At 53.7% G+C, this 18,188-nt stretch overlaps 1 protein-coding gene across 7 annotated transcripts in view; it reads right to left on the reverse strand.

Moving 5' to 3' along the window:
- Positions 1-18,188, reverse strand: part of KLHL29 (kelch like family member 29) — a 315,301-nt gene that overhangs the window by 47,352 nt on the left and 249,761 nt on the right. For all 7 annotated transcript variants that reach the window (XM_067008043.1, XM_067008045.1, XM_059079189.2 and 4 more), the window contains one exon: positions 17,500-18,012. In XM_067008043.1, coding sequence (XP_066864144.1) covers positions 17,500-18,012 — 513 coding nt within the window. The remainder of the gene's footprint in view (positions 1-17,499; positions 18,013-18,188) is intronic.

The raw sequence follows: 18,188 nt of genomic DNA on the forward strand, positions 1-18,188 counted from the left end.
CTGGGGATGGTTGCTGGGAAACCCTGCTGAGACCACACCTGACTTTCCCCAAGGAGGATAAGCGGCCTCAGCTCGGGTGGAGGCCCCGGCATGAATCGGAAGAGACGGGGCCAGTGCCGGCTGAGGCAGCAGGTGGCAGGAGATGGGGCTGACCAGAGCCACACCTGGGGTGGCTGGAGGGGGCAGTAGCCTCCAGTGATGGGTGAGGGAGCTTAGTGAGAAGTGAGGACCACCGAAGGGTTTTTACTAGGGCAGGCCCTGCTCAGATGGGCACTTTAGAGGTGCTCTAACTGTGGAGTGGAGAGTAGCAGTGAGGGGGGCAGGTCTGGGGCCAGGGGGAGAGGAGGAGGCCGCATGGCCACCCAGGGAGCCCTGAGGGACGGGTGACAGAGCAGAGCGGGGGAGGTAAACAGACCACACTGAGGCTGACGGGGTGGGCAGGAGGGCCTGGATGAGGGAGATGGTGTGGAGGGTCGGGTGGGCTGAGGTTGAAAGGCCCTGGGGAAGAACGGCCCACAGGCCTGAAGTCCTCCTGGAGGTTTGGGGCTCCCCAGCCCTGGGCACAGCTTGGGCCCACGTCTGGGCACCTCCTTGGGTCTGGCTGCATGGCAACCTGCCTCAGCTACCGTAGGGTCTCCGTGTCCCTGAACCTCTGAGACTCTGCATCCAGCTCCTCATTTCTCACACGGGGAGGCAGAGATTCAGTGCGGAGGTGGGGGGAGGGTGGGAGAGGGTGGGGGAGGCTGGACTAGGCTGGAAGCCGGGCCCCTTCTGTGTTGTTCCAGAAACCACACACTTGCTGGGCATCCTCGTGGCCAGATCCAGAATTAGGTGCCGAAGATAGAACAGTGCATATGGGGCAAAGGGCGAGTCTCTGGGGCCAGACAGTCTGGGTTTCCATCCCAGCTCTGTCCCTGAGCAGCTGGGTAAACACGGGGAAGTTACTTCACGTTTCTGAGCCCAGCTTTCCTCATCTGTAAATAAGTCATAACAGCCCCCACTTCAGAGGTTGCTGTAAGAATGAAATGCGTCAACAGGAGTAATATGCCCAGAAGAGCACCTTCTAAGGGTGACGGGAGGTAATACCCTCTGTAAGTTCCTAACAGGCTGCTTACGTAGCACACAGCACACCTCCAGGGGGCGCCATTCACCTAGCATCATCATAGATGTCTTTAGTTATTGTGACAGTTTTCTGGTAGGTGGCAGGCAAGGGTCTTGAGAAAAGGGTATCTTTAAAAATCTCACATAAAGTTGCTAAATCTAAAGTCACTCACAGTCGAGTAGGGAAGACAGACATGAAAATAGACCATCAAGATGCTCGTTGGTGAGCCAGGCGAGTGAAGTCTGCGCGTGCTGGGGTTAACTGAGGAGAGGATCTGATGGTCCTGAGCTCCTCTGTTTCTGGCTGAGGCTGGTGCCTCAGAGTTCTGACTTGAAGGCTCGGGTGTTGTAGGAACCCCAGCCTCATGGGAGGCCTGAGGCTGAGGACAGCCGTGCTCCCAGGCCCTCCGACCGCCCTGGCCAGACTTTACTGCCACAGGTGAGGCCATGAGTCTGCGGCTCCAGCTCTGAGAGGCCCGACTCGCTACCCTCGGCCTCAGGTTGTAAACGTGCCTCTCCGTCCGCGCTCAGTTCTGCTGTGGGGAAGGCAGGCGAACACAAAATAAACAACCAGAAGACCTCTGCACACCAGGCTCCCTTGGCTCCGCGGTGATTCCCGACTAGCTCATAATTTACCTCCTACATCCCACAGCAAGGCTGGCCCACAGTTCCTCCCCTGCTGTCAGCCCAGGCGAAACCAAGTCCCTAGCCTCTATCTGTAGAGAGGACATGTGGCCCGGGCTGAGGACACCCCCGCCCCACCTCTGCTGCCACCCCTCTAATCAGCCATCAGTGGAGGTCAGACCCTGTCACCCCCAGACTTAGCAACTTGTGCTGATGGGGCATCTTCCCTGGTGACCAGGGGTGAGGGGTGATTTCTGAAAGGGAGGGGCCTTCCTCACAGACCCTTGAAGCTGAGGCTGGGGTTCGGCTCCCGTGGCATGGGCTGTTGAGCCCTGGAAGACAGAGACCCTGACCCCCATGCTGGCCTTTGTCGGGGAGTGTGGGACCCTCGGCGGGAGTGAGCAGGGTAGGGGAGGAGAGGTTGAGGGGAGGAGAGGCCAAGTGTGAAGGCCAGAGGAAGGGAGATCTCTGGGCCCTGGTTCCAATGGTGATGCCACCTCTACAAACCTCCCCAGCCTCCTCCTGGGCCTTTTACCTCGGAGGCCTGATGATCCCTGAGGGCTTTTGTCCGGCAGCTGAGAGGCCAGGGAAAAAAATGTATCTTCAGCCTCTTGGCTTCAGCACCTGCCAGAGCCTGGAAGCCTCCAGAAGCAGGACACCCAGGTGACCAAGCAGCTCAGGTGAGCTGATCCGGCCAGTGTGGAGCCCGTCCCCTCCTCAGTGCTCCAGGGGAGCCTGGGCTCTGGGGAAAAGGAGATGCCAGCCAGGCCTGCAGCTGTGTCCTCGGGACCCCACAGAGTCCCCAGCTAGCTCCCAGAGAGGGCCAGTGCATTTTTCCGGCTCTGCTGAGCTCCTTCAAAGATATCAGCACATCGTTAATCTTCCTTGTGTTCAGAAATGCAGGGTAATTTGCTCGAGTGGGGATTTCTGCATATTTATACTAATGTCTGTGTTTAAAGCTTATGAGACAGAGAATTGCTGAGAGATGTCCATTAGCAATATATACAGACTGCAATTATTTCTTTATGGTGTGTGGTTTGACTGCAGAATATTTTATTTCAATGGAAGTAGCAGGCTTTGCCTACTGTGTTTTCTTATGTGCCCAAAGAAATCAGTAAGAACAAAAGAGAAAAGAAAAGAGGCAAGAATAAAAGGAGGGTGACCTTTTAGGATTCTGGGAGCCTTGAATATGCTATTCCAGGAACTGCCTTCCTCCTTGGAATCTAAATGTGTGCACCCAAGTGCGGGGAATTCAGTGCATGGCGGGGGCGGGGGGTGGCGCCCTGTCAGAGACAAGCAGGAAGGGAACAAGGGGTGTCCTCAGAGGACCCCACTTCTGACTTCCAGCTCCTTTCCCCCATGTCCACCCCATGGACAGAAGCTAAGAAGGAAAGCAGGCTTTGATTTGAAACAAAATAAGCCTCAAGCTGGAGGTTCACAGACCAAGGCTTTCTGGAATCTGGTAGAAACCAACATTTTCCTGGGGGGGCGGGGGGAGAGGGAGGGAGAGGGAGCAGGACTGTTTCAGAACCAAGGAGTGAAATTTCCAGCATGTAGACCAGGAGGGAAGAGCCTTGTTGGGGAGTTTCGGTTAGTGGGGGCCCAGCCTGGGAGGGTGTGGCCGGGGGGCAGGGGGACCCCTCCTCTGCAGCCCCACCTGGTGCTCACCTAGCTCCACCGCAGCGCCCACCCGGCCTCTCCTGACCTCTCCTGTGACTTTTCCATGTTGGTGCCCAAGAGCTTAAGGCAGACAAACGCCCAGCAGGCCTCACAGACAGATCGGACCCCCGTGCACTCTGCAAGAACGCCTCAGTTACCAGCCACTGGGAGGGAATCATTGAGCCCAAGGCGGTCCCCGAGATGCAGAAAGGGATGCTGTCCTAAAGGGCTTTTTGGATAAGAAAGGCTGGACGGGCCGGGGTGGATGGATGCAGGCGGATGACATCTGGTTTTGTGCAGCAGCAAACCGGTGTTGACTTTTTCTTGCCTCCTCCTGGGGCCCCAGGGCCTCTCGGCCCTTCCCCTTCTGCCCTCACACCTCTCTGTCCTCCCAGCTGGCCCTTGGCATAGTCGGAGCATCTGGGCAGCACCAGCGGGGCGGCTGCCCGCCTCCTTCCCGTGGCGCCCTCCATCTCCTGGCCTCCACAAAGCCAGCTTTCATCTGCTGCCTCGACTTACCCTCGGTGGGGAGGCGCCATTCTTTTCTGGCCTCAAAATAGTTCCCTGAAGTCAGTGTTGACTTCTCACTGCCTCCCTGCATAGAAATCTTTTCCAAGAGGCGCCGGGGTCCAGAAGAGGGACAGATGGTCCCTTTCTTTTTATAACACGGCCAGTCTTTTGAAGTGAAGAGCTATAAACACAAGTTTTGCCTTCAGCAGATGTTCTGTGGGCACAACAAGTATCACTTTGTGCTCTTCAGCAACTGTGAGCAGCGTTAGCTGGGGAGGAGACTGAAACTGGGCAGAGCGTCGGTATGTATCCAGGGGCCCAGGGGCCATGGCGTGACGGGCCCCGTTCTGTCTGAGCCAGAACTTGTCTTTCTGCTCAGCCAGTTACAGGTCTGTACTTCCTGGAAATGGTGTCTGCTCACCTTCCCTGAGCCCAAGGACCACCCAGCCCAAGACCCACCTGTGCGGTGGCTGTTTTTGAAGGGGTGGCCCTGTACCTATGTTCTGTGCAGCTCTCCACACTGATCCTAAGGCTGGGTCTAAAGGGTTTAAAAGCTGTGGGCCAGGGCGGATGCTCTTCAAGAGATCCACCGTTCAGTTTGAGCACTTTCTCCCTTGAGCTATTTACCATACGTGGTCCAGTCCCGGTGGCTGTATTGGAGTGATTCAGGCAAGAGAGGTCAGTCAGACATATCTGTTGAGCTCCCAAGGAGGTGAAGGCTGTGCTAGATGTCGGTGAGAAGCCGATTCCCAGAGCTCTACCCCGGTGGCTCCTTGCCCACTGGGGACCGATATACGAGGTGTCAATAACTGCTTCTAAATGGATGTGCTGCCATTTGGTGGACTTCAAAAATTTCGTTCATTTAAAAGGGCATAAGCTCAATTAATAGACCTCATTAACTTCAAGGATGTATCATCTTTGCACGGAATTGGCTCTTTCGTAGGATGACGGGCTCCATTAACTTTATTGCGCTGGTAATACTTTGTATAACATGTGGGAGATGTAGCGACAGGAAGGGATCTGCTTGACTCTCAAGCTCCAGCGGCTTCTGTGGTGGCCAGTGAATGCCCTGTCTTCAGCTTCCTGAAAGGGCCCGATGTGCCCTGTATTTAACTTTGGGAATTAGGTCCAGCCATCCAGTCACGCATCCATCCACACGACACTTTGGGGGTTGAGCAAAGAACCCAAGAATCATCCATTTGTATTGAGAAATATCAGATGCATGACCCTCGGGGACATAAGACAGCCACTGTGGGACTTGCCCATCCTTAACCCAAACATGTCTAGTGACAATATAGGCTGCAACTGGAGGCCTCAAGCTGTGCTGCGGTGGAAAGGGGAGGGCGTCAGGGGCATGCAGTTTTGATATGACTCCCTTCCCGTTCTACCACTTATGCTTGGGCCTTGATTATATACCCAGGCCTTGATTTTCCACCCGTGAATTTGCCTCACAGGACAGCTGCAAGGGTTACATAAATACAGAGTGAATAGATGATAAAAATGAAACATCCACTCCCCACGCTGTGCCCTTCTGGAAGACTGTTATCTACCAGCGTTGCCCACCAGCCCCCCTGGAATGGCTGAGACCACGCAGCCGGGCCAGCCTTACAGCCCAGGTTGGTGTCATTACTGCAAATACCCAGGGGGAGGCCACAAGTCTACTCATTCCCTGCCTTCTGGGACGAATGACATTAAGTTAGGAATTCTGGAGTCACTGCCCACACCAAAAAAACCTTGCCTCATAAATAACTGTTGGTTAGTCTAAGAAGGTAATGAATGTCTCCATATAGAAGAAAGACCGAAAATATAGGAATTATTTTTGGATCAATGAGAATTTCTGAAAGCTGCCTGTTCAAATGTCCAGATGGTCCAAGAGCCCTCAGAATCACCACATGGCGGTTCCTAAACTTAGGGACCTGTGAGGTCCTTGGCGACAGGTTCTGGGGTTTGAGCAAGAGTAAGGCATCCTGGGCATGTGAACTGGGCCTCTGTTTTGGTTCTCGAAGGTGCTCTGGACTCTAATGGACAAGCGTGGCTGACCGCTAAAGGTGTTCATGCTTCTAGGAAGGAGCTGGGCTCTTTAAATGAGCCTCAACTTACTGAAATAACCACAGAGTATCAGCAGTCTTGAAAGCCCCCAAGTTAAAAAACAAAAACAAAAGCCACCTAATATTTGCAGAGACCTGGAGGGTGGGACTCTGCCCAGGAGAGCAATAAGCAGGCTTTTCCAGGACAAGCCCCCAGCCACGGGGTTGATGGGGTGAGGGCCCGGAGCCCGAGTTACAGAGTTACCCCCTGTCATCCTTCCCTCTCCTTGCTGGACAGCGTCTCCTGCCCGTCCCTCCCAGGGCCAACTTGGACCTTGCCCATGTGGTGCCGTTATGACATGGCCCCCCTTTAAGTGTGTGGGTGTCTGGTTCCTCCCAATCAGGCCCCGTGGAGCTGCCGGTGAGCACAGCATTCCTGTGGCCCGTGCCGCTTTGATCACAGTGGCCTGGCAGCGTGTGTCCCCTGGGCGGGGCCTGGAGAGGCATGGCGATCAGGCCAAGTGCAGCCAAGGCAGACACTGGGCCTGTCTCTATGTGGTGTTCAGTCTGCAGGGAGAGAGAAGCTTCTAGGAAGAAGAACTCCTAGCAGCAGATGATCCTAGGGGATGGGGGAGGTTTCACAGGGAATTTGCTAGAGGCAGTTTCTTGCGATATCTCGGTGACACCTCTGAACCTCAGTTTCCCCACGTGTAACATGAGGGGGGCAGGTCTCTAAATGAGCTTTAAGGTAATGGCCTACTCTGAAATTCACTATCGTGGTGGAGGAGGGAGGGGAGGGGTGGAAGGGAGGGGATGGAGTTGTTGGGAGAGCGCAGCTGGGGGGTGGGGCTGCGGTGGGCTGGGCTGAGATACATCGAACATCTCGGCACCCGCACCGAAGGAAATAAGCTTGAAAAACTCGGTGGAAAGGTCAACTTGCTGCTATGGCCAAGACTGGGGGCAAAAGGGTGCAGGAATGAAAGGGGGGTTCAGAGGAACGACCAACAATCCCGAGCCTGATGAGAAAGAGGAGGGAGGAGACCCCAAAGAACCGGTGGAGTGGACAGAAGGACTTTTGTGAGATTTTCTTCTTTTCTCTTAATTTGGAAGTTGGGGTGTGTGTGTGCCTGTGCGTGTATGAGTGTGTGTTTTATACAAACAAGTCATGATCGTCACAGAAATGTTAGACTATCTGCAGTGTGATGCTCAGGACCAAGGGGGTGACTGTCCCCTGTCACCTGGTGTCCCTTTAAGAGGCCCTTTGACAAGCTGGAGCATGACCAGCATGACCTTGGAGCTGGAGCATGACCTTTACCACGCCAGCATGGTAAAGGACCGAAGGACCCACAGGATGAACTGCTGAGGTCACTGGAGATATTTGTAGAAAAGGAAATTCTGCCACCATCACAAACCTGAAGGGCTGTCCTGTAGAACAGGGGCCAGCTTTGCTCTGAGGGCCCCAGAGGGCAGGACCTTGGAAGTTACAGGAAGACAGCTCTTGATCATTTAACAGGATAAACCATCTAGCTGTAGGTGGCCGCTGCTTAGTCCCCAGCGGTGGAGGGCAGATTCCTGCTTCCACTAGATGGCTCTGAGATCCCTCCCAGCATGAAGGTTCCATGGAATTAAAAAGTTAGCCCCAAATGTGGATGATTCTACTAATGGAAAATAGAGACAGTGTTCACTTAACAGGGAGTAGGTGAGCAGCTGGAAGTTAAACTGGTAAAAATGATGATAGTAAGTTTGTGAAAAGGTTCAGATAACTATAAACCATTGAAAATATCCATAGTTACATTGTAACTATCTAGTAACTGTGCTGTGGTAAAGGGCTACCCTTTCCATTTGCCTACAAGCCTGACACATAGCCTGTTACAGACTGAATTGTGTCCCCCACGCCCAAATTGCTATGTTGGAAGTCGAATCCCCAATGGGACTGTATTTAGAGATAGGGCCTTTTAGGAGGTAATTCAGGTTAAATGAGAGCATAGGGATGGGACTCATCCATTACGACCTTATAAGAAGAGATTCCAGGAGCCCACGTACACAGGAAAGGCCACATGCGTACACAGTGAGAAGACGGCCATCTACAAGCCAAGGAGAGAGGCCTCACCAGAAACTAACCTGCTGGCACCCTGATCTTGGACTTTCAGCCTCCAGAACTGTGAGAAAATTAATTTCTGTTGTTTAAGCCACCCAGTCTGCGGTATTCTGTTATGGCAGCCTGAGCTGAGTAATATATAGCCCATGAAATTGGTCCTGCAGAAGGTGGTAAAAAAACTAATATGTATTTGCCTGGGACGTGTGTAGACCTGGGTCTGAGACACTGAGCCAATGCAACATTGAGAGGTCTCTTGGGAGAAGGGACGAAAAGGCATTGAGAGGCCAGTGGGCAAAACCAGACAGTTCACGGCGTTGTGCTTGGTCATCCAAAAGGCTGCAGGGAGACCTAGAAAGTGAAGAAGGACATTTTCTTGGTGCTGCACCGAAAACGCTTGGGCTTCCTTCTAAGATGTATATATATATATATATATATATCTTTTTTTCTTTTTTTTTTTTTTGCGGTACGCGAGCCTCTCAATGTTGTGGCCCCTCCCGTTGCGGAGCACAGGCTCCGGACGCGCAGGCTCAGCGGCCATGGCTCACGGGCTTAGTTGCTCCGCGGCATGTGGGATCTTCCCGGACCGGGACACGAACCCGCGCCCCCTGCATCGGCAGGCGGACTCTCAACCACTGCGCCACCAGGGAAGCCCTAAGATGTATATTTTTAAAGAGAGGTACACTAAGAAAACAGGCAATGACAACAATTTCAATAGATGGCAACCTTTTGGCCATTGTTTTCGTCAAGCAATTTACACAATATTGTGTGTTCCTCACCTACTGTGCTTGTATTATTTTTACTTTTTACATTTTTAGAATAGTAAGTGTGCTCTTGAATGGAATGCAGTTTCAACCGAATGGTCTGAGTCAGGTTTGTGCCACGGTGTCATGGTTTGGCGTACTGTTACCTCCCCATCACTCAGGGACAGGAGCAGATGCGTCACACCTGCCCAGCTCTCCTCCTCTCGAAACTCAGCCCCAGCCTCGAAAACTGAAAAGCCCTAGGGGTCACCCCGACGGGATATGACTTTCCTAGCAAGACGGCACATGCTGGCTGTTTTTTTTTTTTTTTTTTTTTTTTGTGTGTGTGTGTGTGTGTGTGTTATGCGGGCCTCTCACTGTTGTGGCCTCTCCCGCTGCGGAGCACAGGCTCCGGACGCGCAGGCGCAGCAGCCATGGCTCACGGGCCCAGCCGCTCCGCGGCATGTGGGATCCTCCCGGACCGGGGCACGAACCCGCGTTCCCTGCATCGGCAGGCGGACTCTCAACCACTGCGCCACCAGGGAAGCCCCATGCTGGCTGTTTGAATAGTGATCAAGCAACAGGAAACTCGCCATTAATGTCTGTTACGATAGGAGGGAGAAAGGTTTACCAAGACTTCCTGGACCCTGGGTGTGCACCGATTCCCCAGTTGGGGGTTAACGGCCCCCAAGCGCTTCCTTCCCGGATGAAAGCCCCTGAAGACCAAGGGGTCTTCACCTTGTAAGACCCGAATGGCCTTGGGGACTGAGGAAATGGACTCTCGTCCAAGATCCCGGATCCTTATAGCGCCATCACTGACGGGGGTGGGTGGGGGCTAAATAGAACAGCCAGGCAGCCTGAGGAAAGCCCAGGCTGTCTGGACTTTACGTGTCAAGGGTTCAGAGAATGGACTTCACAGGCATAAATCAGTATAAACCACAAGCTGAACCTGTCTCCGATCGGGACGAGCCCCGAGAACCATTTGAGTAGAAGCGTGTGTGTGGAACTCTGTGGTAGAGAGATGACAGGTCGGGGTCCCTGGCACTTAAACATCCTTCCTAAGATCTGGCATTTGCAGCACTGCCTGCCTCTTCTGCTTGTCTCCTCTGCATCATTCTAACTGCGTCTAGAGGCCCAGTCCACGCTGGCCTCTCTTTTCCAGCCCCTTAGCTCTTATTACTGCCCCCGCCCGACGGCCCCCTCAAGTGGAGTTCGGGCTCCTCCAGGGAGACCTCCATCCCTCCCAGCACTCGGCATGGTGTCTGGAACACTGTGGGCACCACCACAGGGCCTCATGTTCAGTAGGGGCTGAGACCTGTACGGGGCATGCGGCTGGCACACTGCCTCACATGTTTTGCCTGGGAGGAGGCAAGTGTGGACTCTGCACACAGTAGGTGCCTAATACTACACATCAGTTGCTCAATAAATGCCTGGGGGTGCAGCGCGGAGGGCGGTAACGTGGCTCCAGCCCGTCAGTGGTCTAGACCCTAGTGGTCATCCCTGCAGGCGTCTGCTTGGGCCGCCACTCCTGAGAGAAGATAGGGCTTGGGACCAGGGCAGCTGGCTTCCTGCTGTGGGTCAGCACCATTTCCTGAAACCTCTGGAAAGGAAACGCTCCCTCCCTCCCTTTGCTCCCATTTGAAGAGCCCCCTCACTGCAGTCCACATCTGGACTCCTCTGGCCCTGCCTGTCAGACAGTTAGGGCCGGAGTGGGATTTCTGACCTGGAAGTTGCTCAGCGGAGATGTGGGGCTGGAAGCCCAAGGGCCACTCCCAGCTCAGCGAGGAGAGGGCCCAGGGAGCCTCTCTCAGCCTGTGCCCCGTTGAGCAGTGGGGTCCGGAGAGGGACATACACAGGCTGGGGTTCCCGGGCCACTTACTGCTCCAAGCACGACACGATCTCTGGGTGGTCTAGCCGCTTTCCTGCATCTTTCCGCTTGCCTGGTTCATTCATTGTCAAATGATCTGTTAACAAAACTGTTAAGCCCTGGCCAACCCTCCAATGAATGATTAACGAACCCCTCGAGGACAGAGCCCTGTGAAGGGAAGGAGGGCCTTCCAAGGCAGGCTAGGGGCAGGTACCAACCACGTGAGGAGGGAAGATGTCCATCGTGTAGATGGACTTTCAAATTCCGTGGGCTCCGAGACACCTGTTTCCTGGGAGAGAGTGTGTGTGTTGGCTTGGGGGCTGGAAAGGGGAAAGTTAGGGTGATGGTGGGACTGGGGGTTTGGTTCCAGATCTGTGTTGAGTGTTATGTCAGCCAGATCTGGGAGATTATTTTGAACAATGTTGCTTTAAAAATAACAGAGATTCTGAGCCAAAGGGTCTTCGTTACAGTATTCCCCCCAGCCCAAAACCCCAGGATCCAGGATTCTTTAGAATTTACAGTAATGGTAGTAATAACAACAGCTAACATTATTGTGAGCACACTATGTGCCAGGCACTGTGTTAAGACTTTACGTACATTATTAAATCCTTCAAGCACATCTAAGAAGATGGCACTATTATTATCTCTATGTTACAGATAACTTAGTGGCTTAGCGATACCAGGTTTCTAGCCAAGTTCGCTGGGTTAGTGGGCAGTGGAGTTTCGATTCTACTGAAGCAGTCTGGTGCAGAACCTGGGCTCCTGGCCACTTTCCATGCTTCCAACCACATGCTCCTAACCCCCTCTTCACCTGCAGCCTTGGTTGGCTGGTCTGCATGAGTGACATAATTCCATTTGTCCCATCTATTGATACGGCCATGGAGGAGGACCCCTGCAATATCCTTGACACCCCAATATCAAGCTGAATGTCAAAGGATGCTGAGAGCCCCTGTGGGTAGTTAGGAGGAGTCCTCCCAAGACAAAGAGCTCCTGGAATTAGGGGGAAGTTCCCAGCAATGGGCTGGTTCCTTCTGGTTGTGATTGTGATGGTGGAGGATTGTAAAGCGTTGTGATGAGAGAAGGCGATTTCTTTTGTACAAAGTGGACCTCCGGGAACTGGGTACTTTGGACGTCATGATGTTAACGCAATCTCCTAAGACTCTGGAAGGCAAACTGGTTTTTGGCTTTTTCACATTACCCTGGGCCCCTAAAGGGCCATGGACACTGAAAGATGGTTCTGGTACCAGGAATGAAAACAATCATAGCAAATACTTTTATAGTAATTACAAAGTACTAGGCATTCTTCTAAGGGCTTTATGTCAAATAACTCACTGAATCCTCACAACAGTAAGAAGCAGATTCTATTGTTATCCCCTTGATACAGATGAGGAAACTGAAGCAGAGTTTCAGATCCCATATGCTCAGAGGTAAGTATTTTGGTGGAGGTGCTTGGCTACAGGAGGAACTTGAAATAGATGGACTCCTGTTCCCAGAAGCATGGGACAGGTATGGGGGCGGTGACCATGAAGCTGCAGAATGAAGTTTCACACGGACTAGTCTATGTGCCCGGACCCTCAAGTACTAACCTGCTTTCACCACACAAAGGGAGGAGGTGGCTGGAGAGGAGTCACGGAACCTCTCTGGATAATTCCCAGCCCAGTGCTCTGTGCCTGAATTCCCAAACTCTTCTTGAGCATCCTTTAGTGCCAGGCACTGGCTTGGATACTGGGGGTGGAATGGGATGGAGTCTGCGCCTGCCCGCAACCCAGGGGCTTGCGGTCTGGTTGGGAGAATGGCCCAGGCAAACTGTATTGCAGGCGCTCAGCCAAGGCCCAGAGCACAGCTGGACAGGAGAGAACCCAGGCCGTGGAGTGGCTACAGGGCAGCCTGCAAGCAGAAGGGTTAAGAGCTGAAGTGGGGTGGCAGGCAGGAGCCGGATCCTGAAGCACTATGTCAAGGGCTGGGTTCTGTCCTGAGAGCAGTGGGGCTGTTGGAGTCATTCACCAGGGAGTGACAGGACCCAACCTGTGTTTTGGAAAGATCACTCTGGCTGCAGCATGGACTCTGGACGGGAGGGGTTGTACTGTGGGTCTGGTGATGCAGGCCTGGAGTGATGGCAGCCTGGAAGGAGGCGTGGGGTGGGGATGGAGAGGAGAGGACAATCCAGAGGAGGCAGAAGCAAAGGCGTTTCCAGACTCACGGCAGGCTGTCATGAGGACGACCACAGGCTTTGACTCTGGACTCCTGCCTGGATTCATGGTGTCATTTCTGAGACAGAGGCACAGGGAGAGCAGCCCCGTGGCAAGATGATTTCAGTCTGGACATTTTGTGTCTCTGGGCTACCCATGTGTGGGCAAACAGCGTTATCATGCATCCCCAGCTTCTTCCAGAATGCTTAGTGAGGGAGCAGCGTGCCCTGGCATGTCAGAGGCTGGCGCTGGGAGAGGTGAGATCTGTGCTGGGTGCCAGGGCTGGGGGGAGCAGTCCTGAACCCCCCAGCCAGGAAGGCGACTCACCCCCCCCACCCCTTTAGGGATGGGGACATGACATTCCCATTAAGCAGCTTGACCAGGGGCTGCCAGCCCTGTGAACAAACTTGGGCTTCTTCCATCTCCTCTGCTCTGGGGAGAGGCCCCTGCTTTCTGCTCCTTCACCAGCTTCTCTCTCTCTGCTGAACTCCCCGGACCTGGGGCTTGTGTTGGCAGGAATAACTGTTTTGATGTCAAGTGGGTATAGTGCCAGGTACGGTCAAGCCCATGACCTCATTCAATCCTCCTCTGTGCCCGATAATGGTGGTGCTGTCATCACATTTTCAAGATGATGAAAGGAAGGCTCAGAGAGGTCAGAAGATTTGCCCCAGTCACTCAGCTGTTCACTCTGTCTCAAAGTATCTTTACCAGATCCTGTCTTTGCCACTTGTGGAGGCCAGGGCAGCTGCTGTCCAAGCAGAAGGTGGCATGAGGACAGACGGAGTTCCACAGGGTGGAGGTCCAGGGGCAAAGGGTGGGATGGGAGGAAATGCAAAACCCACAGGGAGGGGCTACACACCCCCCACCGCATGACTCCCCAGCCCTGAGAATCCTCGTGGTCCCTCACCCTGGGCCTGTGAAATCTAAAGTCAAAAGAGTCGAGCCTCTTCACTTCCGGTCAACTTGGACTTTGCTTTTTGGTCCAGAAGCAAGAGGGAGCAGGTGCATCCTGGCTTCTCTCTCCCTGACATGCAGGTGAAAATATAATAGCCTTTCTGCAGCTCACCACTAGGCCTAGTGTCTGGGGCTTTAGAGGGTCTCTGGCCACCCTCCCGGCCACCAAAAATCCTTTGTGGAAGAAGGTAAGGGCTAGAAAGAATGACATCAACAGCCTGCACCTCTGCTCTGACACACACAGCTGGGCTCATGTGGTACCAGTGCAGTGACACTGGACTTCGACGGCTCACGAGGTCTGACGCTGGCCACCAGCTCCACCCGTGGATTAGCTCAGGGGTTCCAACGCAACAAGACCAATGGCTCAGGTATTTTATAACAGGATTCAAGTGGAACTAAATCTCTGTTCCCCTCTTATCACTTTGTACACATAAAATCTATTTTAATCAGCTTTCAATATATAATCTAAAAAAAAAAAAAAAGAAAAGAAATCCTACAGATTCCTCCCACCCCCAAACTGTTCTTGGAGAAAGAAAAGTTTATCTTGTTTCTTAAGAAAAATCTATATGTGCTCATTGCATTGAAATAACACTCATTACAGTGAGCTGCACGCAAGCCGGCTTCTCTAGTCAAAGATGAGAGACGATTGCTTGACCTATTGCAAATCAAAAAGCATTTCCACACCACCTTTATTTTTCAACTGGTTAAGTTTTAAATGAAGGCCCCAGTGCCCTTTCTTGGTAAGGCAGACTAACAGAGCCCCAGCCGAAATTTCAGCTCAGTCGATGGGAAGATAATTACAAGAAACAAAACGTGAAGTTTAAAATCAGGGCACTAATGAAGTCTAAAAATACCAGTGGCCCATCCTTCTGGCTGGCAAGACCTTTTCTTCATGGAGGGGATCTTTTTGTAATTACTCAGCCCGGCGAGAGGCCAGGTTGTCATGTCAAACAATAGTAGGAAAAATCACGGGACTTTAATGAGCTAGATCTCAAGGAGTTCTATGGTGGATCTTATTATAATGCTGGGCAAGCTTTCAAACAGAGAACAGGAGAAAAGGAAAGTTCTTTTTTTTTTTAAGTAGAGTTCTGACTAGTGTTGATGCTCTCACGCAGGGCCTCCTGGTTCCCACTCAGAGCTGGCTGCCTGTCATTTAGGAGTGTGAAATCAATTGGGCTTCGGAGATGTAAAATCCCTAGGGGCAAAATTAAAAGTGACCCAAATCCAAGCCCACGTGGTCTTGTCAGGAAGATGAGTCTCACATAGCAAGTTTCAAAGATTTGGTTTCAAAATTCAGGTTTCTTATTTAAAAAAACATGCAGTTGTTTGACGTTAGATCTGACAGACAAATTATAGCTTTAGCCATAAAGGCTTTTAAGATTAGAAATGAAAGGAGAAATTACCTAAAAAAAAAAAAAAAAAGAAAGAAAAAGAAAAAGAAAAAACCCACCCAGGCTTGAGTTGGGAGGCATTTGTGTGTGCATGCTTCATTGTCTTTCTTCACCGCAAATATAAGGGGATAAATCAGCTGATGAGGGCCATAAGTAGAGAAGCAAGTTCAATGTAATTTCTGGGGAAACAACCAGCTCACCGGAAACCTATGAAAATCAGCATGATGGATGGGTCACTGGGTCACCGGCTGGAGCTGGGGGAATCTAGCTAGGTCACCGGAAGGCGGGGCTGTGAACACTTTCTAGGCCCACACCATCCCTGGCCCTCTCCTGGTGCTGAATATACACCACAGGGGCTGGAAGAGCACACCTCCCCAGGGGCCCCCTCTTTACTCCCCTCCCGTGTGTGGGCTCAGGCCCACGATAGAGGATGGTTCACGCCGTCTGATGTAGTTACAGGCGTGGCTCTGTAAGGGCCTGCAGGCCCGGCGCCAACAGGGGCGCAGCAGGGACCTGCCTCTACCACCTATATCTTCTTGATCTTAGGGACTCAGATGCTTAACAGCGATCAGAGGCGCTGAAGCCTGGCAGCTTCCAGGAGGTGGATACCAGCTCCATGCTAAGCCCTACACCAGGGAGCAGCCCCGGCTGGGCCAGTTACCTTTGTACACAGAACAACTCCTTTTCCTAGGTGCATGCCTGACATTGGCAAGTAAGCAGGACCTTTGCTCTGTCCTAGGAGGCCCCCTGGGATGCGGCAGTGGGAGGGGGTTGGGAGAGGGAAGCCCACCCAGTGCCTCAGGCTTTGGCACAGCCTTAGGAGCAGCCGGGACACCTACTGCCCAGTGTGTCAGAGTTGGCGGCATATAAACTGGGAGTGTGTTTTTGTTTAAAGGGGGAGGGAGCTTAACCAAAACAATTCAAACCAACAAACAAAAATCAATTTAGTCAACTTTTTTTTTTAAAAAAAAAGATCTTAAAGCAAGAGTTTACCAAAATGTAGATGTAATTTTCTGTAGTTTTGTCATTTAAAACTAGTGTTGATTTCCAAAACAAAGACAGTCAGGGTCACAATCATATTGGGAGTTAAACCCAACAGAGATCTAGACATGGCTTTGGTGGTGCTGGGACGCTTGACAAGGCCTGGAAGTTGCTCGGAGGGATAAAGATAGAGAGCAGGCTGGATGAGCATGGCTGGTTGGAGCCCTTGCTCTGCTAAGACTGCTTTGCAGGTGTCCGCCCAGAACTCTGCCATCTCACGTGGTTGTAAGTAAGGAGGCTGAGAAGTCACGCCCGAGATCCACACCTCCTAGACCATCTACTCCCCTTTCAAAGGAGGCCTGCATGGCCAGCAGGGCAGACCACCTGTTAAGTATCCTCTTTGCCCGCACCCAGATCCAGGGCTCGCAGGCCCCCCTCTCCATTCAGCGGGAGGAGAGGCCCGGCTGACTGGACCCGGAGGGGATAGACCAGCCTGGGGCAGACAAGCCCCGCCAGCCTCAGCTGCGGCCCCCAGTCCTCCCACTGCCTTCCTCTTTCCAGCTGGCCAGGTCCCTTAGACTGTCCTCAGGAGTGAGGCCGGTTTGCTAACGCCCTTTGCACTGACCCTCCGGCCGGCGCCCAACCTAAAACCACGTGCTGGTGTCCGCCCTCCCCTGGCTCTGTTCTTGAGGATCTGCCTTGGAGCTCCCCTGAATGAAAACTGCCCTGGGCTCGGGGAAGGGGGCGTGAAATGAAGGCCAAGGCCGGAGGTAGTCTTTCTTGGGACCTCACAGAGCCAACATTCAACTGGCTCGGGATGGTCTGGGCGTGGCTCCCGGGCCTCACCTCATGCCCCTGAGCTGCTCTCGCCCAGCGCCATGGCAGTAGATGTTTTCCGGATTGGGGACGGGGGACACAGACAGTTCATGTTCTGAGTGTCCTCATGAGTGGAAATGGAGAAGGCCCCCAAAGGGACGGTTCTAAGGGAGGCCTAAGAGGAGCAGGGGGTGCCAGCTCATTCTGCACGTGGCCTGGCCTTGGGGCAGAGGGGACAATGGCCCAGGGCTCGGGCTGAAGGCGGAAGGCCCTGGACTTTGCAGGCTCTCCCCTCCACTCCTCTTCCCGCGCACTCACGTTTCCCCGCCTTCCTCGTCCTGCCCTCCACCTTCCCCTCTGCCTCCTTGGTCTGAGGCCAGGCTGCCTCCGGCAGGCAGCCCCACGGTAGCCTGGAGGAAACCAGTGAGAGACTGCCGGAGAGCATGGAAGCCAGGAGCCAGGCTCCTGTCCGCGCAGCGGTAGCGACCGTACAGGGAAGCACAGATGCGGGCACGCGGGGGCGTGTAGGCAGCAGGACTTACCTTTGGGGTGCCCGGGGTCGGTGAACTCATACTTCCCCACGCCAATGGTCCGTAGCATCTGCAGCCCGTGGGCCGAGTCTGACGTGGGGGGCCCATTGGTGGTAGGGGCACCGCTGGGGAGAGCGGCAGACGGCTGGGCCGGCGGCGGTGGAGGCAGCAGGGGACCTGCCATGTGGCCATTGCCCACGGTGGTGGGTCCTGGGCGGGCCACCTGCCCGACGCCGGGCAGCGTGGAAACAGCCAGGGGCTGCGGGCTGGCGTACAGGGCCTGGGCCGGCATGTTGACCACCACGCCGCTCAGCGGCTGAGAGGGCGGCTGTGGCAGTGAGTAGTGGCCTGGCATCAGCGGGGGCTGGGGCCCCACGTGGGGAGGCAGTGAAGGGGTCACCCCAATGACCGGCGCCTGGACGTTCACAGCCGGGCTGAAGGTGGGAGGCTGGGCCACTCCGTAGGAGTGTGCGATCAGGGCGGACTGGCTCCCGGAGGCCACTGTGGTCACCCACGGCCCTGTGCCTGCAAGGGAGATGGAAGAAACGTCACCCGCCAGTTACATCTTCACTCAGCAAACACCGACTGCCCCCGGCCTGGGCCGAGTGCCAGCGTCACAGAGGTGGACAAGAGGCCTGTGTCTGGGAGCTCATGGACTAAGAATCCGTGGTTACAGTGGCACAAAATAAGTGCTTTAGGAG

Source organism: Kogia breviceps, chromosome 11 (assembly GCF_026419965.1).
Source record: "Kogia breviceps isolate mKogBre1 chromosome 11, mKogBre1 haplotype 1, whole genome shotgun sequence".
NCBI classification, from domain to species: Eukaryota; Metazoa; Chordata; class Mammalia; order Artiodactyla; family Physeteridae; genus Kogia; species Kogia breviceps.